Source organism: Callithrix jacchus, chromosome 10 (assembly GCF_049354715.1).
Source record: "Callithrix jacchus isolate 240 chromosome 10, calJac240_pri, whole genome shotgun sequence".
NCBI lineage: Eukaryota > Metazoa > Chordata > Mammalia > Primates > Cebidae > Callithrix > Callithrix jacchus.
The window spans coordinates 46,286,922-46,309,704 of record NC_133511.1 but is presented as its reverse complement, the minus strand read 5'-3'; the positions used below and the strand labels follow the sequence as shown (position 1 = coordinate 46,309,704).

The 22,783-nt window shown below is 42.5% G+C and overlaps 1 protein-coding gene across 1 annotated transcript in view; it reads left to right on the top strand.

Moving 5' to 3' along the window:
* The first annotated feature begins 10,529 nt into the window (after positions 1-10,529).
* HEPHL1 (hephaestin like 1) overlaps positions 10,530-22,783 on the top strand; it is a 79,680-nt gene continuing 67,426 nt past the window's right edge. The window contains exon 1 of the mRNA XM_002754673.6: positions 10,530-10,699. Coding sequence (XP_002754719.2) covers positions 10,530-10,699 — 170 coding nt within the window. The remainder of the gene's footprint in view (positions 10,700-22,783) is intronic.

The window sequence follows — 22,783 nt, the reverse complement described above, 5'->3', positions numbered from 1 at the left end:
TTAGGCAAGTTATTAACCTTCCTGAATCTTGTTTCATCATCTGTAAAACAAGGACAATAACATCCACCTCATGGGGCATTCTGGTTGCACAGAGTAAAAGTGATATTATGTGTATAACAGCATACTGGCTGACATACTGTAAATGGTACAGTTAATATTATTTCCTCAGGGCCTGCTGAGCATTTGGTTCTATAATAACCACTTCACAAAGAGGAACAAGATAATCTCCTGATCCAGATAAGAAATGGCTTAAGCACCAAATCCAGGCATGAGGATGAGGCAGCCTGGCCCTCAGACCTCAAAGCTAGGAGCAGATGCTCTTGGTAAGAGCAAGAGTTTAAAAACTGGGGATCCAGGCAGTGGAGGCTGGAGCAGTCCCTGAGTGGCAGATTCTTGTAATAAATTCTTGAGACTGATATAGTGGGAGGGCGGAGTGGAGAGATGGTCAGATGCTATTCTTAAGGAGCTTAGAATCTTTTAAAGGAGATTAACATGTAAGCAAACAAGAACATAAACAGGGATAGGCGTGTGGGCAGAGTACAGATGAAGCACAGAGAAGGGGGTGATTAATTGCCAGGGCTGGGAGGAGAGTGTGATAGGTGTGGCAGTAACCAAGAAAGGCTTCAGAGAGGAAGAGCCCATGATGATTTGGGAGAATGAGAAGGAATTTGGTGAGGGGGAGACTGAGGGACAGGTGAGGTGGGGGTGGAGGGTCGGGACAGAAAATGGAGGAATGAAACAGGATGGTATGTTTGGGTGGTTTTAAGGTTCTGTAATGATTAGGGTTTTATCTGGACTGTCTGGGTGGATGGGCTAAGCTGGAGGGGCATTTCAGGATCCTCCTCCTGTAGACTGGTCCTTCGATAGCTCTGGCCTTTATTTCTTCACAATATGGGTCCCACTCTGGAGCATGAAGCAGGCGACCATAGCCTCTGTGGCCCCCACTATCCCCCATTCTCCTCATCTCAATGGGCTCTGTAGGCATGCTGGCTTTGGAGTCTTACAGAACTCTACTATTTACCAATTGTGGGGCACTGAGAAAATAATCTGAATTTTCTAAATTTCAGCTTTTTCCTCTTTTGTACAATAGGGGTAAAACTTGTGCACACCTTGAAAGGGCTGTTGCAATAAGGAAATAAAATAATGCATATAAAAGACCTAGTGCAGAGACTGCTGCAGAACATAGAGTCAGTGTACATTTGCAAGCATCTCATATTCATTTGTTCATTCAGTCATTCATTTGCACATGTCTTGGTTTGCCATTTCTCCAGTGCCTATGATGTGTCAGACCCTGCGGACACAGGGGTGAACAACGCCCAGTCCCTGCCCATGAGAAACCTGTGTTGAGTGTGTAGGGGAGAGCAGATGAAGAGGTGGTCGCTGTGCTGTGTGAAGGGCTATGGCATGTGCCATAACTATGGCTGTGTGCCCTTCAAAGGAAGGGCACAACCATGATGATGACTAAATGTTGAGGAATGACCCCAGTTCCCCGAAGTCAAATCATAACAGCTCTAAAAGTCAAATCAAAACCATCAGTCCTTACCCTAAAGGCCATGGAGAACCACTGAAAAATTCTCAAGCAGTGGAGAGACCTGGTTCTGTCTGCAATCAGTAAGGTCACTCTGGCACCAGCCAAAGCAGTAGAGAAGCCCCAGGGCTCCAGGTGAGAAATAACAAGTTACCATCAAGGGACTAGGGTTCCTAATGAGGTTTGAGAGCCCTGACTTACTGTAGCAGGGCAGGGAGAGTGCTTGGCTGATGGAAGTTTGCAGTCACAGTTTGGGATATCAGAAGTCTTTTAAGGAGAATTCAATGTATCTCTCAAAAAAGCAAAAAGTCTAAAGAATGGGGCAGTCAATTTTGTCACTCCCATTTTACTTATTTTTAAAAATGACACCAGCTAACGCTAGGTAGAATATTATTCATCTGAATTGGCTTTTTCCAGATCTAGCTAAGATAAAGTTTTATTTAAATAGCCAGTACATAAATTGGGGAAAGAACACCCTATCCAATAAATAGTGCTGGGAAAACTGGTAAGCCCCTGTAGAAGAATGAAACTGGATCTTCATCACTCATCTTATATAAAAATCAACTCAAGATGGATCAAAGACTTTAATCTAAGACCTGAAACCATAAAAATTCTAGAATAACACTGGAAAAACTTCTAAACATTGGCTTAGGCAGAGTTCATGAATAAGACTCCAAAAGCAGAAGCAGCAAAAACAAAAATAAATAAATGGAACCTAATGAAACTAAAAAAACTTCTGCACAAAAAAGAAATAAACAGACAACCCACAGAATGGGAATAAACAGACAACCCACAGAATGGGAGAAAATATTTGCAATGTATGCATTTGACAAAGGACTATTATCTAGAATCTATAAGGAGCTCAAATCAGCAAGGTAGCACCAAATAATCCTATCAAAAAGTGGGCAAAGGATTTGAAAAGATAATTCTCAAGAGAAGATATACAGACAGCCAACAAACATGTGAAAAAGTGCTCTGCCTCATTAATTACCAGAGAACTGCAACTTAAAACCACAATGAGATACCACTTTACTCCTGCAAGAATGGCCATAATTAAAAAGTTAAAAAAATAAAGATGTTGGTGTGAATGTGGTAAAAGAACATTTATACACTGCTGATGGGAAGGTAAATTAGTACAGCCTCTATGGAAAACAGAAAAGAGATTCCTTAAAGAATTAAAAGTAGAACTACCCTTGATCCAGCAATCCCACTACTGAGTACCCAGAGAAAAAGAAATTATTATGTGAAAAAGACACAAGCATATGCATATTTATAGCAGCACAATTCACAGCTGCAAAGATATGAAACCAACCTATGTGTGCATCAACTGAGTGGGTAAAGAAAGATGGTATATATACACCATGGAATACTACTCAGGCATTAAAAGGAATGAACTATTGTCTTTTGCAGCAACTTGGATGGCGCCGAAGGCCAATGTTCTAACTCAGGTAACTTAGGAATGGAAAATCAAATACCGTTGGTATTTGGTATTTCACTTACAAGTGGGAGCTAGGCTATGAGGATGCAAAAACATAAGAATGCTATAATGGACTTTGGAAATTTGGGTAGGAAGTTTGGGAGGGAGGTAAGGAATAAAAGACTACATATTCAGTACAGTGTACACTGCCTGGGTGATGGGTGCACTGAAATCTCAGAAATCACCCCTAAAAACTTATCCATGTAACCAAAAAACACCTGTACCCCCAAAACTATTGAAATAAAAATAAAAGTTAGTTAAAAAATATAGGCCGGGAGCAGTGGATCAGGCCTGTAATCCCAGCACTTGGGAGGCTGAGGGGGGCGGATCACCTGAGGTCAGGAGTTCAAGACCAACCTGGCCAACATGGTGAAACCCTGCCTCTACTAAAAATACAAAAAAAAAAAAAAAAAAATTAGCTGGGAGTCATGGCATCTGCCTGTAATTTCATCTACTTGGGAGCCTGAGGCAGGAGAATCACTTGAACCCAGTAGGCAGTGGTTGCAGTGAGCCAAGATCACACCATTGCACTCCAGCCTGGGCAATAAGAGTGAAACTCCGTAAGAAAAAAAATGTATATCTATATAGCCTGTACAGCCCCACCTTGTCCTATTGCCCTTCATATCATTGTGCTTCACAGATACTGTGCCTTTTGCAAATTGAAGGCTTTTGGCAGCCCTGCATTGAGCATGAGCTGACAGAAGCTTGCAGTCAGAATTTGGGATCTCTCAAAATGTATTTCTCAGTCTACTTGTGCCATATTTCCAACAGCATGTGCTTACTTCATATCTCTGTGTCACATTTTGGTAATTCTCATAATATTTTAAACTTTTCATTATTATTGTATCTGTTATGGTGATCTGTGATCAGTAATCTTTGATGTTACCATTGTAATTGTTTTGGGGCACCATGAACCATGCCTATATACAACAGCAAACTTAATTGATAAATTCGTATGTGATGACTGCTCCACTGACTGCCATCCTCCCATTGCTGTCTCTTGTTGGGCCTTTATATTCCCTGAGACACAACAATGTCGAAATTTAATAACCCTACAAAGGCCTCTGTGTGTTCAAATGAAAGAGTCATACATCTCTCACTTTAAGTCAAAAGCTAGAAATGATTAAGCTTAGTGAGAAAGTCATGGTGAAAGTTGAGATAGGCTGAAAGCTAGGCCTCTTGTGCCCAACAGTTAGCAAAGTTGCGGATGCAAGAAACGTTCTTGAAGGAAATTAAAAGTGCTACTTCAGGCTGGGTGTGGTGGCTCTGTAATCCCACCATTTTGGGAGGCCGAGGTGGGTGGATCACCTGAGGTCAGGATTTCGAGACCAGCTTGGTCAACATGGCAAAACCCCATCTCTACTAAAAAAAACAAAAACACAAAAATTAGCTGGGTGTGGTGGTGCACGCCAGCAGTCCCAGCTACTTGGGAGGCTGAGGCAGGAAAATCACTTGAATCTGGGAGGGGGAGGTTGCAGTGAGCCGAGATCATGCCATTGCACTCCAGCTTGGGCAACACAGCAAGACATTGTCTCAAAAAAAAAAAAAAAAAAAAGTGCTACTTCAGTGAACACATGAATGCTAAGAAAGTGAAACAGCCTTATTGATGATATGGAGAAAGTTTTAGCAATCTGGGTAAAAGACCAAATCAGCAACAATGTTATCTGAAGCCAAAGCCCAATTCAGAGCAAGGCCCTAACTCTTTTCAATTTTGTGAAGACTGAGGGTGATGAAGAAGTAGCAGAAGAAAAGTCTGAAGCTAGCAGAGGTTGATTCATGAGGGTTAAGGAAAGAAGCCGTCTTCATGATAGAGAAGTGAAGATGAAGCAGCGAGTGCTGATGGAGAAGCTGCACCAAGCTTTCTGGAAGGTCTAGCTAAGACAACCGATGAAGGTGGCTATGCTAAACAATACATTTTTTCTTTCTTTTTTTTCTTTTTCTTCTGTTTTGAGACAGGGTCTCACTCTGTCTCCTGGGCTGGGGTGCAGTGGTGGGATCTTGCCTTACTGCAGTCTTCAACTCCTGGATCCAAGTGATTCTTCCAGCTCAGCCTCTTGAGTAGCTGAGATTATAGGCGTGTGTCACCACACTTGGCTAATTTTTGTATTTTTTGGTAGAGACGGAATTGTAACATGTTGGCCAGGCTTGTCTCAAACACCTGACCTCAAGTGATCTGCCCACCTCAGCCTCCCAAAATTCTGGGATTACAGGCATGAACCACCACACTAGGCCAATAAATTTTCTGTGTAGACCAAACATCTGTATAGTAAAAGAAGATGTCATCTAGGACCTTCATAGTTAAAGAGGAAAAGTCGATGCCTGGCTTAAAGCTTCAAAGGACAGGCTAACTCTTGTTTTTGTTTGTTTGTTTTTACAAGATGGAGTCTCACCATCTTGCCCAGGCTGGTCTCAAACTCCTGCACTCAAGTGATCCTCCCACCTCAGCCTCCCAAAGTGCTGGAATTATAGGGATAAGCCACCATGCCTGGCCCAAGGATAGGCTAACTCTTCTAGTTGGTGATAATGGAGCTGGTGACTTTAAGTTGAAGCCAGTGCTCATTTCTCATTCCAAATATCCCAGGAACCCTTAAGAATTAATACAAAGTCTATACTCCCTAGATGAAATAATAATGCCTGGACAACAATACATCTGTTTGCAGCATGGTTTACTGAATATTTTAAGTCCATGGTTGAGACTTACTGCTAAGAAAAAAAATTTCTTTCAAAATATTACTGCTCATTAACAATGTACATAGTTGTCCAGGAGCTCTGATGGAAATGTATAATGAGATTACTGTTATTTTCATGTCTGCTAACACAACATTCATTCTGTATCCCATGGATCAAGGAGTGATTTTGAATTTCAAGTCTTATTATTTAAGAAATACCTTTCTTAAGGCTATAGCTGCCATAGATAGTGTTTTCTCTGATGAATCTGGGCAAAGTAACTTGAAAACCTTCTGGAAAGAATTTAGCATTCTAGATGTTATTAAGAATATTTGTGACTCATGAGAGAAGCTCAAAATATTAATATTAACAGGAATTTGGAATAAGTTGATTCAAACCCTCACGGATGACTTTAAGAGGTTCAAGACTTCAGTGGAGTAAGTAACTGCAGATGTGGTGGAAATAGCAAGTGAACTACAATTAGAAGTGGAGCCTGAAGATGTTACTGAATTGCTGAAATCTCATAATAAACTTGAGTGAATTAGGTGTTGCTTCTTATGGATGTGCAAAGCAAGGGGTTTCTTGAGATGGAATCTGCTGGTGAAGATGCTGTGAACATTGTAGAAATGACAGCAGATAATTTAGCGTATTACGTAAACTTAGTTGATAAAGCCAACAGCAGGGTTGACAGAATTCATTCCAATTTTGAGAGAAGTTTTTTGTTGGTAAAATACTATTCAACAGCATCATGGGTTATAGAGAAATCTTTCATGAAAGGAAACCAATTGATGTGCCATACTTTGTTCTTATTTTAAGGAATTGCTGTAGCCACCTCAATGGTCTGACCACCACTCTGATCAGTCAGCAGCCATCCACATTGAGGCAAGACCCTTCACAGCAAAAACATTGATTAACGGAAGACTCAGATGATTGTTGGCATTTTTTAACAATAGAGCATTTTAAAATTAAGATATGTATATTTTTTAGACATAATGCTATTGCACACACACTAGACTATAGTATGGTATAAACATAACCTTTTTTTTTTTTTAAGATAGGGCCTCACTCTGTCATTCAGGCTGGAGTGCAGTGGCGTGATCTTGGCTTACTACATCCTTTACCTCCTGGGGTCAGTGATCCTCCCACCTCAGCCTCCTGAGTAGCTGGGACCATAGGTGCACCCCACCATGCTTTGCTAATTTTTTTGTATTTTTTATAGCGACAAGGTTTTGCGGTGTTGCCCAGGCTAGTCTCAAACTTCTGGCCCCAAGTGATCCTCCCACCTTGGCATCCCAAAGTGCTGGGATTACAGGTGTATGCCACTGTGCATGACCTAAGCATAGCTTTTTTTTTTTTTTTTTTTGAGACGGAGTTTCACTCTTGTTACCCAGGCTGGAGTGCAATGGCGTGATCTTGGCTCATCGCAACCTCCGCCTCCTGGGTTCAGGCAATTCTCCTGCCTCAGCCTCCTGAGTAGCTGGGATTACAGGTACGCACCACCATGACCAGCTAACGTTTTGTATTTTTAGTTGAGACGGGGTTTCACCATGTTGACCAGGATAGTCTCGATCTCTTGACCTCGTGATCCACCTGCCTCGGCCTCCCAAAGTGCTGGGATTACAGGCGTGAGCCACCGCGCCTGGCCAGCATAGCTTTTATATGCACTGGAAAACCAAAACATCCCTATGATTCACTTTATTTTGATATTTGCTTTATTGTGGTAGTCTGGAACAATACCTGCAGCATCTCCGAGGTATGCCTGTACCATAATTTCAGATAAATATGATTTAACCCAGGATTATCTTTCTCTACTATTGATGCATGATATCAAATTTACCATATCTAAAACATGGTGAATGTTTTGAGGAATGGAGTGAATATGTAGAACTGACCATCTCACGTAATAAATGAATATTAAATGAGTTTCTTGATTTAAAAAAATGTCTGAATCGTGTTCAATGGAGTTGAAAGTATTAACATTATTACTTACAGGTTTCTTAATCAAATTTTAGACACTGTCAAGCATATCTTGTATGTAACTGTGGGTTTTAAGAAATGAGTGTTGACATAATTATTCACGGGTTTTGCGACAAAACTTAGGCACTGTCGAACACACTGGGCATGGAAATGTGGGTTTTCCCAAATGAGTGTTATAGGAACACTGCATTGTCTCATACCAGTTTCTTTTCTCTAGCTCCTATGGAATTCAAATGCTCTTTGAGTAACACCTTTATTGTCCTCAGATAAGAAAGAATTTAAGAGAGCTTTCCAGAACCCTATTTCATTGTTTTTAGTAAATGCTTTCCCTCTTTTGGCCCTCAGTAAGCAAGTTCTTTGCTACAGATTAAATGCACTGACTTCATCTGCTACAGTGACTAGGGTTTCTTGACCTGATCTATTCTGCAGATCTAGGTTTTGGATCAGAAGTTAGGTAATGCTATCTCCTGGATTTTCATTATATGGATTCAGTATCTTGGATAGGAAGTTAACTCTTTTGTCTTTTTGATCTGTATCACTTACACCTTTTTTATTCCTCCTGTCCAAAAGGGGGAATGTGTTCTAATAAACGTTTTGATAGGCCCAAAATAGCCAGCTTCTCTGGGATGCAAGCAACAAGATATTTGGTTTGGGACATTTCCAAATTCTCCAAACTTTTTGTTTTTTCTTTCTTTCTTTTGTGAGATGGAGTCTCACTCTGTCATCCAGGCTGGAGTGCAGTGGTGCAATCTCAGTTTATTGCAACCTCTGCCTCTGGGGTTCAAGAGATTCTCTTGTCTCAGCTTCCTAAGTAGCTTGGACTACAGGGGTGCACTACCACGCCCAGCTAATTTTTGTATTTTTAATACAGACAGGGTTTCACCATGTTGGCCAGGTTGGTTGGTCTTGAACTCCTGACCTTAGGTGATCCGCCCACCTCAGCCTTTTAAAGTGCTGGAATTACAGGTGTGAGCCACCGCACCCAGACAGATTCCCCAAACTTCTAACTCACAATTCTTCTGAGGCCAAGCTCAGGCCCACCACATAAGGCCTCCTCTATAGTGGCTGTTGAAGTGCCAAACTTATACAAAGCTCCCAAACTCATGTTGAAGAGGAGATTTGAGTTAAATGGAAATGTGCAATGGCAATTACTCTACCAGTGTCCTTGATACAACAAACAAATCAGTAAATCAAAGACCTTAAGAGCCTGGATATGAAACAGGATACTCAGTATGCATTTTATTATTTATTTATTTATTTTTGAGAAGGAATCTCACTCCTGTCACTTAGGCTGAAATGCAGTGATGTGATCTTGGCTCACTGCAACCTCCGCCTCCCAGGTTTACGGGATTCTCCTGCCTCAGCCTCCTGAGTAACTGGGATTACAGGTGCTTGCCACCATGCCTGGCTAATTTTTGTATTTTCAGTAGAGACAGAGTTTCATCAGGTTGGCCAGACTGGTCTCAAACTCATAACCACATCTGCCTGCCTTGACCTCTGAAAGTGCTGCGATTACAGGCCTGAGCCACCATGTGCGGCCTATTATTAAGACACATGTTAATACAAACTGTGCTATGGGACATTTATAGGGCAGCTACAATTTAAAGAAAAAGAATTCTCTTATTTGAGACTGGTGGAAGGCATGGTAGATAGGACTTTGGAAAAGAATAGTGGAAAGAAAGCAGAAGACTGATAGGAAATGCAATTCTGTGGATACACAGGTTGATACAGTCTCTCTCAGAGGGCATGAATGGGAAAGAAGGACTTTAACACTTATTGAATACTTACCCTATGCTGTGGCTGGGGTAGGCACTTTGCAGACATCATCTTTTAAAAAGTTCCTTAAGAATCCTTCAATCCTTCTTCTATGGTCTCTAGCTCAATGATGTTAAGTGATTCCTCCATACCACTAAATTAGAAAGTGGTGGGAACTCACATTCAAACCCAGGTCTGACCAACCTCGAAAGCCAGGAGGTTGCTTCTTTCATTCCATGGCTGCTCCCTCAAGAGTAACTCTGCATGGGGATCAGAGTAACTCTCTTCCGAAGTTGATCAAGGTTTCTTTCAATACCGAGATTCTGGGACACAGATTGGAAGACACAGAAGAAGAGTGGCCCTGCCTTTTCCACCCAAAGGCCTGTTACTGAATTTTGTCTCCATGTTTCTGAAGGGTACTCCCCCTCATCATTTTCATCCAGAAAAGAGAAAGGCAGCTCCCTGTGTGGAGGTGGTGGCCTCTAACATTTTGACTAAACTGAGCAATCAAGCTTCTCATTTTTGCTGGTGGGATTTGAGAGAATTTGGGAAGATGGTACCTGACCCAATGGAGGATTAGTGGGGTGTTACGTTGTTGTGATGAACTTTACGATGTGAGTTTGTGGTTTCATGTAGCTTCATAAAACAAGCTAGATAGTGATTATGTCACTTCCTCTGCACTCCTGACAGAGATGAAGCCTTCTTTAGTGCCTGGAGTATTTCCTGATGCTTCACTCAGACCAGCTCACTTTTCAGATTTTAATGTGTTCCTGTAAGAGGTATGGAGAAGAAAAGAGGAAGAAGGGGTGGGGGAAAGCCATCAGCCCAAGTTGTCACACTGTCATCCTGGCTGACAAATGACTATGTCAGAGCGCGGTACCGAAACTTACAGAAACAGGCCTGTTGGCTTGGGAAGTAAATAAATAAGCCAGTTACACATTTCTTGGATGGCTGGCAAAAGTTTTGTTGTCAAAGCAACGCCCCCATTGAGTATGCTTTGCTTACACAAGTCCTCAGCCTCTGCCCCAACCCCAAGCTACCTAAGGAGGAGGAGCTGAGTGAGGAGGAGGGACCAACAGGTTGTCCCCTGTGCAGGCTGTGTGCCTGCTCGAGTTACATCCACAAATGCCTCGGAAGCAGCCGACTGGCTGCATCTATCTCCTCACATTCCTGGTTCTGTCTGGGCTGGTTGGTGCAGTTACCAGAACATACTACATTGGGATTGTGGAAGAATACTGGAACTATGTACCCCAAGGGAAGAATGTTATTACTGGGAAAAGTTTCACGGAAGACAAGTGAGTGAACTTGGGGTCCTCATTGACTCCCAGGTTTGGCTTCTTTTTGACTCTGTATAGGGAAGGTTGTATTTCTTGGGTACTTATAATGGGGGTAAGCTGATCTAGACCAAGAGAAGGTGTTTTGTTTTTTGCTTGAAGAGCCCTAATATGGATGGGTGTGTAATTTGGAAGAGATATTCATAGCTCCATTTATTTGTTGAGCCACCTATTAACAGCCTTGCCTGTAAAGAGACATATATACAGCCAGGTATTTGACAGTTTTCACCAGGCACTACTAGTAACTTCTGGGGAATTCTGTTTGACAGACAACACCTGGGATGAAGATTTGATAAATTTCAAGAATTCCTTATTGTTAAAACACAGTGTTTTCTTAGTTTGTATTTTTGGAATGAAACATCATAATTGAAGATAAGTATGCTAAGTCATGGTTTTCAATGTTTAAAAGAGGGGGAAGTCACAGGAGATTTCTCTGCTATTTTCAGAGTTTCCTTGAGTCTACTTAGAAATAGCTCTCTCACTGGTGAGAAGTTTGTTCCAGCTCCAAGTCATTCATGCTGAGGGCAGTATCTTATCCTAGAACCCATAGCATAGCTAGGTGAGATGGTGCCACAGTGTTCTGTGTTCCTGATTTTTAATTTTGGGCAGAAAATAAACCTTGTTCCCTGCCCCATCCAGGGCCTAGTATCTTAACTATCTTGTTTCATGGATCTCCCTCTGAAGTCACCTCCTGAGTCCAGAAGCTGTCATGCCAGTTTCAACTTTGTGGTTATTAGAACATCTTTTAAGATGTTTTGGCAACCTCTGTTAGATATTTGAATGCTTGCTTCTTTTCTGATAGGCAGAACCCATTGCATTCAGCATCCATATTCCATTTCCTAAAGACGAGTTTAATTATTAATGTTCAGGAACAGCACATGTCCTACCAACAAGTCTTTAAAAGCGAGGGCCCCTTGTCTTGGAGGAAAGACTAAAGATCCAGTTGGCTTGGAAATACAGCTTCCAAGTTTTCTAACAACACAAAGGTGGCATAGTCTGTTTTGTTTACCAAAGATGATGCCTGTGCCAGAAAAGCTGCCAAGAAAGTTTTCCTTAAGCTTTGTAGCAGGAAATGTAATGTCTGTAGGGTTATTTCCAAAGAAAACTCTTGATTGCTTTCAATCCCACATCTGTCGACCATTGGTGATGGTGTCTTTACTGTGATGAATAGCTATGGGGTGCTGTTCTCAGAGAGGGATCAGTGGGAAATTGTCAATGTGAGCAGCTATTGGAGATAAGAATGCTGAAAATGTGTACACTGAGTGTAATGAATATAGTGTTTAAGCTAAATGTGATACCGGATTGCCTTTCTATAAGATTAACATGCACACAAATTCTGTGTTTTCCTAAAGTGCCCACGTCATTATAGCTGTGTATGGGCATTTATTCTGACTCAAACATTCTATGAGCTATTTTTCAATTCACTACTGCTTGCAGATATTAATATTCTCATTTTATGAACCAGGAACCAAGGTTCTGAGGTTAAATACTTGCCAGAATTTATAGAGTAAATAGTAGCACCGAACTCACATTGCTTTGGTTCCACAGCCCATATTTCTTTTCACCACACAACCTGTTTCTCAGTACTCGTGATTATTCCCCAGTGAATTAAAGTAACTTTGAGGGAAGCCAGGGTCCCAGCAATAAAAGCTTTGTAGAAAGTCCTAATTTTTACCAAAGGCACATTTAGTCTCTTTTGTCACTCTTCTAAGAAGCATGTTGAAAGGGATCACTGGTGGTCAGTACCAAACAGGTTACCTGGGTTCATTCAAATCACCAAAGAATCTTAAATATTCAATTACTACAATGCTGTTTTCACCAAGCTGGGTGCTGGAAGGAGTTGAGACCTCACTGTTGATCATTTCAATCAGAAGATGATGCTTTGATAAAAGTACAATAAAACACATTAAAAAATGGCTGTGGTGAAAAAGAAAATAGACACGATGAAAACAGTTGGTTTGGCATCAGATTTGAGTGAGATGGTTTCAAAATGCATGGCCCCATATGAGAGTCCACTTACTCCTTTGGAGCAGCTGGCATGCTAAGGTGTCATACCTAGAAGCCAAGGTCCCCAAGCACTTCTTTCTGGCATGCAAAGGGACAGAGTTTGTGTCAGGCTGACTGCTAACTCTTGGAAGGGAAACCCAGGTGAACATGCAGTGGATATTGGCTTTTATCAGCAATCCTATCAGTGCTAGTGATTGTGGTAAGTGGCTCAGGCAAGTTCCTAAGAAGGTAGGGCTGTTGTAGGTGGCTGACATTGCTTAGAGACCACAAGATACACATCTTGGGTGCGTGTGAAGATGCTGTGACTGGGACATAAGTGGAGTTCAGTATGTGTACTTTGTGTTATGCCATTTCCCCAGGAGCAGGAAGGAGCTAGCATAGATGATGTAATCATGCCCCTCAGCCTCCTGGAGGGTGAATAGGCTGCCTTTCTGAGGACAGTCTGCTGTTTTGGATATTCACACTTGGACAAATGTCTGATATTTAAAGGACCAGGAGAGCCAGGTGCTCAGAATTCCACCATGAGTGGAAAGAATCTGAAACAGAAATCCAGAGATCTGACTTCTAGCTCTTGCTCTGCCCCACTTGCTGTGTAATCATGAACATGTCACATAATCTCTCTGAAAATCACTTTCCTTAATTTGTGTAACAAGGGAGGTGAAATGTAATCCCTAGAGTCACTTGAGAAGTGTAATGCCAAAGCATTAGAAATAATTTTGAAATTGAATGAAAAATATCTTACCTGATCTGACAGTTCTAGAAAGATTTTTGCAGTGGTGAATGAAAGGAGAGAGATGACTTGCAGACTTTTAGGCCTAGAAATTAGAGTTGGAGAAAACCTGGGACTGATTGTGTCCCAATTTTTGAAGTAGCCCATAGTTTTCTTTATCCATTTTTCCCCTGTCTTTAAGAACTATCTCCAATTCCTCACTTCACACATGAAGCTTCCCCCCATGACCCTGGCTTGTTCTGAGCTGTTTCCTTCCTAACCACCCATGGAGCTTGGAGTCTTTATCATGAACTTGAACACTGCATTTTCTTGCCTCTGCATTTCCCTCTAATTGCTTGATATACATCAGTTGTGTCTGCAGCTGCAGTAAAAGCACCATGATGATAGATAAGAAGTTTAGCATATGTTTAATAATCCCCCTTCCCTACACAGAGCTTTGTCACTGACAGTACCCCATGGAGGATCCACCACAGAGCAGGCATTAAAAATCATTGAAGTAAAAACGAATCACCTTATCAATTGAGTTGTTTTGGTTGCTTTATCTTTGAACAAGGGGAATGGGCAGAAATCTGGGGAACAAGAGGGTGGGTGCCAAAGTTTCAGTAATGTAAAAACATTTGGAAACCAAAGTTAGGCAGTGCCATGAGCCTAATAAATCCTGATGCACGAGGATGAGATACGAAATGAATTGAAATCATTTCACGGAGACTCTATGGCTGTCAGACGATGCAATTTAACTTTCTTACTTGGTACCTTTGCTTGATTATAGGGTTCAAAACTATAATTGAGTCTATAATCACTAATGTTTCCTAGAAAATATAGGATTTTGGAGTTAGATTCTATTTAGAAATATTTTCTCCAGATAAATATACTTCTCCTCCTCCTCCCTGGACTAAATTAGGAAACTGGGCTCCTTTGAGTTGCCTGGGGATGGTGTCAGTATTTTGATCTATTTATACCAGTCCTGCTCAGGCTCATAAAGTGCTTAATTAAAGTGTACATTGGTGGTAAAGCCTGGTCTTTAATGAGACTGGAGTGGGGTCATCTTATTTAAAGCCACAGTTCTCACTACAGACCTCGTTAGGAAATCAGCACACATCTAGGCTTTTTCTTCCCAGTGAAATGCAGGGTTTTCATCGATACTAACTCATGGGTGGAACCGTGCTCGAACGTAAGAGAGGCTAGCTTGAACGTGCGAAGGTCAGCTTCCTCTAACAGACACTACAAACTTGGGGTTTGAGCAGCATCACTGCATCAGCCCAGTGGATGGCAAGGGGCTTTGATTATTCTAAGAAGCAGCCCCTAGGATGGGTGTGAGAGAGAACTAACACATCTATCTGAAAGAAGGCCCAACAGAGGGGAAGCAGGGAGGAGAAAGAGGTTTTTGTGAGCTTTGAAATAAAGAAAAGATTATCATCTGGTTAGTGCATGGTCTAAACAAATGGTAACTTTCAAACCTCACTTCTATCTTATCAGTACCAAAAATATTTTGTTTGGACTGATGCCATATGAATCTCTTGGAGCTGCTTTTATACCCTGAATCAGTAAGTAATTGTTTTTAGCTGTAGTAGAGACTGGAGTATAATGTTTTTAACAGATTAGGATTTCGTATTCATTTGTAAGAGAATCCAGAAGTGGGCAGTCCAAGGCTGGTGGGATAGATGGTATAATAGGGTCTCAGGGGCTTTCTATAATTCTAATCCACCATCCTTAGCCTATGTGCTTTAAACTCTATGTGGTTTCCCTCCTCAAGCACATTCATGGTCACAAGATTGCTGCTGGAACTCCAGCCATCATGTCTATATTCCAGGAAGAAAGAGAGGCAGGGAAAAGGTAGAAGCTGAACAATTTTTGCTGCATCTGCCTTTTAAAGGATTCTCATGAAACCCTACCCCACTGATTTTACTTACATCTCACTGGATACTCATAGCCACAGAGAGGACTTGAAAAAATGTAATCTATCAGCTGTGTGCTTTCCTGCCTGAATAAAGACAGAATTTGCCTCTGACACTAAAGAAAAAGGGGAGCATGAATATTGTAAGGCAGTTGGCAGTCCCTGGTACCCTCTCCTACCTCAGTTCTCCCCTGTTTTCCATGATTTACAGGTATCCCCCCTAGTCACCCTCTTACTTTCCCACCTCCATATGATGGGGCCCCAAGACCTGGTTAGCAGTATCTGAAAGATAATTCACTGACAGTATAATGAGTTAGCTAAGTGTCACCAGGTATTTACTATGCTCCAGGCATTGCTTTAAAAGGTTAGCACATCATGAAGTGGGGTGACCAATCTTCTGTCCCTGGAAGGGAGACTGGGAGCACTGGGAGGATTTCGCCAGCCAAGTGCAGCCCAGCCTTGGTCTGAGGGAGATGCCAAGGTAGCCCAGTTTGCTGGTAAGTGTGGGGCTCTGGCATCAACTGTCACATTTGGAATTACTGCCCCACTTCATGGGCAAGTAATTGAATCTCTCTTTGCCTCAGTTTTTCATCAGTAAAATGGGGATATGATAGTACTTGCTTTGAGGGTGCATTAGTTTCTTGTGGCTGCTGTCACAAACTACCACAAACTATGTGGCTTCAAACAACAGCAATTTATTCCTCGCTCCTGTGTTGGAGGCCAGAGTCTGAACTGAATATACCGTCAGGGCCAACTCCCTCTGGAGGCCCTAAGGGAGGGGCCGTTCCTTGACTCTTCCTGGTTCCGGTGTCTGCCAGCATTCCTTGGCCATGGCTGCATCACTCTGATCTCTGCCTCCATTTTCATATTGTTTTCTCCTCTGTGTGTGTCTAGCCTATCTTTGCCTCTTATAAGGACACTTTCGATGGCATTTCAGGCCTACCCAGCTAATCCAGGATGATCTCCCCAGCTCAAGGTCCTTAACTTAATCACATCTGCAAAGACCCATTTTTTCCAATAAGTTTCTGTGGCTAACAACTTCGGAACTATCTTTGGGACTTAGGCTCTGCAAGTACTCAGGCACAGTGCCTTAGCATTAATAAATGTTAGCTCTTGTGGTAGCTCTGCTGTCTCATGGGGTTCTCTGGAGAGCAGGAGCCCTGTGGGAAAGACCCTGGCTGGTCACATTTTCCTCTTTTCTAACAAAGCTTTACACTTCACCAGAAATAATCATAACTGTGATTGATTCAACACCACTGGCCCAGTTGCTGCATGTGGGGCCCCACACCTCTCCTCACTGAATTCTTATGGTAGCTCTATCATGGTCACCAGTTTACAGCAGAGGAAGCTGGGTTCGGAGAGATTAAGTCACTTCCCCAGGATTTCACAGCCAGCAAGTGAGAGAATTGACATCCACGCTCATTCTCCTTCCCCTTCACCATGCCGTTTGTCTTCAACATGCCTTGTGTATGCTCTGAAGCGCTTCTGTGAAAATGAAGAGTGGACCCAAGAATTAGGTGGTGCCAGGCGACCCGGAGAAAGCACAACATCCAGATGGTATTAAAAATCATTAATCTAATAGGGAGGGAGCAGCCTCATCAAAATGAATGTGTAATCTCCATCTCTACCCTTCCTTTTGCCACGTGGCACTTGTCTCCATCTCATCCTGTTTTTTCCTTGGTGAAGAACATTCCTCCTCAGGCTCAGACAATATTTCTTGTCCTTATTGTGACTCTTGTGATCTCACATGTTGGCTCTGACCACAGTCTGTCTCTGTTAATGTTATTTTGTAGTTGATCATCAGCCTATATTTTCCTGCCCTCCACAGAGACATGTGGGCTCTGGACAGCAGAGTTGGCAATTAACATTGTAAAACTGTGTTTATTGTCAAATGCATATGTTTTGTTTCCCAACCAGATGGTAAAACTCTTGCACGCAGGGCCTGAGATTAATATATCTTGCCCCCAGTTTCTGGTTTTATGTCCCAGACATAGTAGATGATTAGCATTTGCTCCAAAGAAGTGATGGGAAAACATCCCTCTAAAAGATGCAGGGGTCATGGGATTGCTGGTATGGTTTACACCCCTGCAAGCTATGAACTCTTGAGAATCTAACCTGGAAGTCCAACTCTGCACTGTGTAGGGGATTCCCAAGGGCAGGTTTGTTCTGATCATGATTAATCTCTGCCTCTTTTGGAAGCTATCTCCCTCCACAGTATTGGCCCCAGGCGTTGGCAATGTCATGTTCCAAGTCCCCATCTTGTCTTTAAGGCAGTTGCTACTGTTGACCTTCCCGGCCCCACTGGATTCCTTTGTAGCAGGAAGTAGACACCTCCTTAAGCTTGAGTCAAGATGTTAGAATGCAGATTGGAAATGTTCTTAAGGGATAGTGATTGCTCAGCCCCTCACCGTGGCTATGCAATAAACAACAGACAGCTCACCAATGTGACATTCTAATAAATATACTCCATTTAAATCGAAGGCTGCTTCATGGGGATGGCTCCCTTGAACTTACTTCCTTACTTTTTTCCTGGGGAAATTTGCATTTTATAGAACTCAAAGGAGCTGGAGTTTCTGTTCTACCATTATAAAAGCGTAATATGTTCTCAATAGGTGGTTTGCTGTGTAGACACTAAAATAAACTGCTTTCTCTTTCTCTTATTTATTTCCCTTCTCACTTCTTTTTTCACTTTCAAGTTTTTTTTTTTCTATTATTTAAAAAAGAATAGAGACAGGATCTCACTATAGTGCCCAGGCTCATCTTAAACTCCTAGCCTCAAGTGATCCTCCCACCTTGGCCTACCAAAGTGCTGGAATTAGGCATGAGCCACCACACCCAGCCTCAACAAATTTTTTATCATATAGTTACTATAGTTTTGTTTTAAGTATCTTCCTAGGGCACCTTCATGGGTCAACCGTGTCCTACTCTTGATGTGGAGTCAGTGCAGGGGAAGAAGTCCTAGGACTGGGAGGAAGCTATGGGTTCTCTTCACTGTCTAAGCAGGAGGCGCCTCCTGCTGCTGAGGAGAAGAGGGTCTTAGAGTAATAACTAAATGCCCTGACCCAGAAGTGACACATGGTATTTCCACTCGCATCCCATTTGCCAGAACCCTTTGGCTCATCTAACTTGCAAAAGCAGAATCGTTGTACTGTTCTTCGGTTAGGAGGAAAGAAGAATTAGAGTAGGCAAGCCCTAAAAAGCTCTACTATGGGAATCATTTGGTGATCTCAGGAAAAATACAGACGCCATGGTCTTGCCAGTAGAAGGTCTGAGTCAATCGTCCTGAAGTGGGGCCTGGAGATAAAAAATGGCAAATGTTCCGAATGATTCTGATGCAGGTGGTACATGGATGGACACTGGGAACCACGCTTTAGAAAACCCAATCGCTCCTCAGGTGACTATTGGCTGTATAGGTAATAAGATTGAATGTGTCCAGGAATGTGGAAAACAGTCAATGTACAACTCAGTGCCAAATATGAAGCATATGTAATAAGTGCTGCAGTCCCTACAGGAACAGTGAACAAATTATTAAATTATTTTCTTTTTAATTTTGCCATGCTGTAAGCTTCAGTTTATAAATTAGAAAATGTCAAGGTGGCTGTAAACCCTATTTGTCTTGCCCTGTGATTCCTGGGGTGCTTCTCTTCTCAGGTACATCTCTGGCTCCTCCATGGGGCATCTAAACCCATGGCTTCCTTCTTGTCCCAGGACCTCCTCCCTACCAGAGGCTCCAAATCAAGGGTGGGATAGGGTTAACCCTGGGAAGGTGAAATCCGTGCTCTGGGCAGATAAATAGCATAGGTCTCCTTCAACTGGAGGAGAGGCTGAGTGCTGAGGAGAGGAGAAAGTGGCTTGGTGGTGGCTGTTCTTACCTCCCTCTGGATGCAAGCAAAAGGAGCCTACTCTATAGTTCACTGGACCAATTCTCCCTGGAATAGATTTTTGTGGCCTTTTGTTAGAATTTGAGCATAACCCTTGGGGTCTCTCCACCTACTTCCCAAACTTGTAATCTCAAACAGCTAATCAAAGCCTCCTTTCCATTGACATACAATGCTTACCCCACAGAAATTCCGGAGGTTGCAGTTTTCTCTACCTTACATGTTATTTCCAGTGAATTTTATCCACCCTGCAATGCTTCCAGCTCCCCAGTGATGTTCCAGTGCCCTTTAGATCTGAGACCCAGCTGCTCCACCCCTTAATCTGGCTCAGCTGAGGACACTGGGGGATTCTCCAGCCTCTGAGGCCAAGGCATGCTTCATTCAAAGAGGCTTTGTTAGCTGGGTGCTGTGGCTCACACCTGTAATACCAGTGCTTTGGGAGGCCAAGGTGGGCAGATCACGAGGTCAGGAGTTCAAGACCAGCTTGACCAACATGGTGAAACCCCGTCTCTACTAAAAATTCAAAAATTAGCTGAGCATGGTGGCATGTTCCTATAATCCCAGCTACTTGGGAGGCTGAGGCAAGAGAATCTCTTGAACCCGGGAGGCAAGGGTTGCAGTGTGCTGAGATCATGCCACTGCAGCCCAGCCTGGTTGATAAAGTGAGACTCCATCTCAAAAAAAAAAAAAGAGACTTTGTTGCTGGTGAGTTTGACCTGGCTTATGATTTTATTAGGTGGTCTGGGGCAGGCTGGATACCTCAGCTGGATAGAGAGAGGGAGTGATAATCACTTTTTAGCTTGACTTTAAATAAGTCACTCATAATTTCTCCACAGTTTCACTCTCATCAGATTTTCTTACCATATAAAGCTGCCTGTGATTTCCTGAACTGACATCTAATTCTCTTACTTCAACACGTTTCTCGAGCTGTTTCTTCTACTAGAGCAAGGTATTTAGGTTTCTCTCCCTCTCACTTAAATTCCCACATGTTCTGTTCCTCCAATTCTTAGCAGTTTCCTTTACGCAGGTAACAATGGCTTTGTTCTTCCTCTTGACCACAAACACGCTTATTTAGAGATTTTATCATTTTTATTATTGTACTCAAAACAACATCTAGCCCAGCACTTTGCATGCTATAAATCCTCAATCTGTGCCTGTTGGAGGTCAGCAGAATGGTTCTCAAGCTTTTCAGCAGAATGGAAGCAGAGGTGATGCCCATGGGATCTTCTCGGAGAGTTCTTAAAGGGGTCATGTGGGGTGATGGGGGCAGCCGGAGCCTGTGACAAAGGCAGGCAGAGCCTTCCCATTGGTCCCTGTCCAGAGTGATCTGGAAGCCTCTTTTAAATTTAATTTTATTTATTACTTTTATACCACCATTGAAATGCCTGAAGTTCATGGAAGCCCTTAAGGGCTTATTTCATTAGGGTGATACAGTCATACTTAGGTATAAACTTTATATATTTTGGTCTAGGAAATACATCTACCTCAGAAGGAGCACAGTCCCTGGGTCTATCTCCAGACAGAATAGGAATGCAGCTGAGTTACAGTTCAAGGCTGAAGCCCAAGCGTATATGGGTTTATAGCTCCATCTGCTGATGTCTGAGGCTGGGGCTTGGGACTAGACAAGGGTGCCTGACCAAAGGATCTGTCTAGGATTCTGACTTGGACACTCTAGAGTTGGTGCAGGACAGTCTAGAGGAATATGGGAGGCCTGAGTCATCTCATAACCTTTCAGGCTCCAATGCCATAGAACAGAGCTTCTAGAGTCTTCTAGATCCGACTGGTCTACCCATCTTAGAATTACCCTGACACTCACTGTGGACATGGAATGAACAGAACTGTATGAATTACTCATTCTGGCCTAGAGTGGGTAGCTTGAATGCTCTGTTAGACATTAGTTCACATTCTTTGGGAAAGGCTGGGATAGGCTTCCTTTGGAAAGAATTAGGAAAGAGAAAAGAAAAACAGAAAAAATATTAGGGGACCAGAAAAGTAGAAAAGAGAAGTGCTCCATGATACCTAATAGGTGCTTAACATGTTTTTTTTTAATAAAGTATATGAATGATTGAATTCTTTGAAATGAATAAAAGAATAGAAAGTACAATAAAATAAAAACAGAAAAATGAAAAGAAATAGTCATATGATGATGAAAACAAGTAGGAGTTGATTAGAGGGGAAAAGTCAATAGTAAATTTAAGAGATTAGAGGAACAAATAACTCTCACAGACTTCCGCCTTGGGTTAGCCATATAGTTACCTGAGGCTCCAGACTCATGTCCCAGGTCCAAGTACACAAGAAAGAGATCCTTTACGAGTCCCCAGATTTTCTCAGATTTAACCAGCAAGACACTCTGACTGTCCCTGAACTAATCATGGTGGCCCAGGGTGGGCTGGCTGGGGGATGAATGATACCAACTGGCCAGGTCTGGAAAACATGTCCTGCCCTAACAACAGCTTATTAGAGGAATTTGATGTACTCACAGGCTAGGCTGATGCACTTGCTCCATTAGTAGGTCTGGGGGATGGAGCCCCACCCAAAGCACAGAGAGTGAGAGTAGGAAAGATATGTTCTTAGATCAAAGAGTGGCGTGTGGGTGTGGAGTTGCCAAAACTTTAAAATGTCTTCTACATCAATCTTTCCATTATTATCATGATTATTTTGCTTGAGTAACTCTTCTTTGTTCTTTGGGAGTATATTGAAGCATTACTTCCTTAAGGAAAGCTCTCCTGACCTATCTTTGACTTCAGATTAGATGCCCCAGAACATAATCTGTGTTCTCATGACTCCCCTTTCCAGAATAGGGGCTCCTTCAAGGCAGGAGGTTTGTCTTTTTTCCTCCGTATCCCTAGTACTGAGGGCAGGGCTTGGTATAATTGTTTGTTGGATAACTGAGAGAGAATGAATGCACATATACTTGTAGGAGTGTGTCTCAGAGTAAGATGTGGCCTCTTGCCCCCTAGGGGGACTCAGCTACATTGGGATGGCTACACCCAGGAGTGGTGGAACTTTTGCTCAAGCAGAAGCCAGTATTTCTGGAGCTGGAGCTAGGATGGGAGCTCTATGCTAAGCACATAGACAAAAGTGGAGAAGGGGGTATCACCTCTCCGGAAGATTGTCTGGCCACTCCAAAGTGGTGCTATTGTTTCAGTCTCCCAGACACCAGGAACTGAGTCTGCCCTTCATGTAGCGCCCCAGAAGGGCATCTGATCATCTCAAGTGTTAGAATTCTGTTTTTCTCATGTCCATCCCTTTTCTTCTATTACACCACCCTCTTCTGGTCTCATAACAGTCTCTCTGCCCCTAATCTTTGCTCTGCGTTTCACCCAACTCCTCTAAAACTTGCAGACCACTGCCAAAGAATGGTCCTTAAACACATGATTATGATGTCACTCACTTTATGAAAAACCTCAGTGAGTCCTCAGTGCTTCCAAGATAAATTTTAAACTATCCAACCTGGAATTAAAGTTGTCAATCTATCTCCGAACTCACGTGTATCCCTCTTTCTCAGTCCTCACCTCCTAGATTCGTGCACCAGC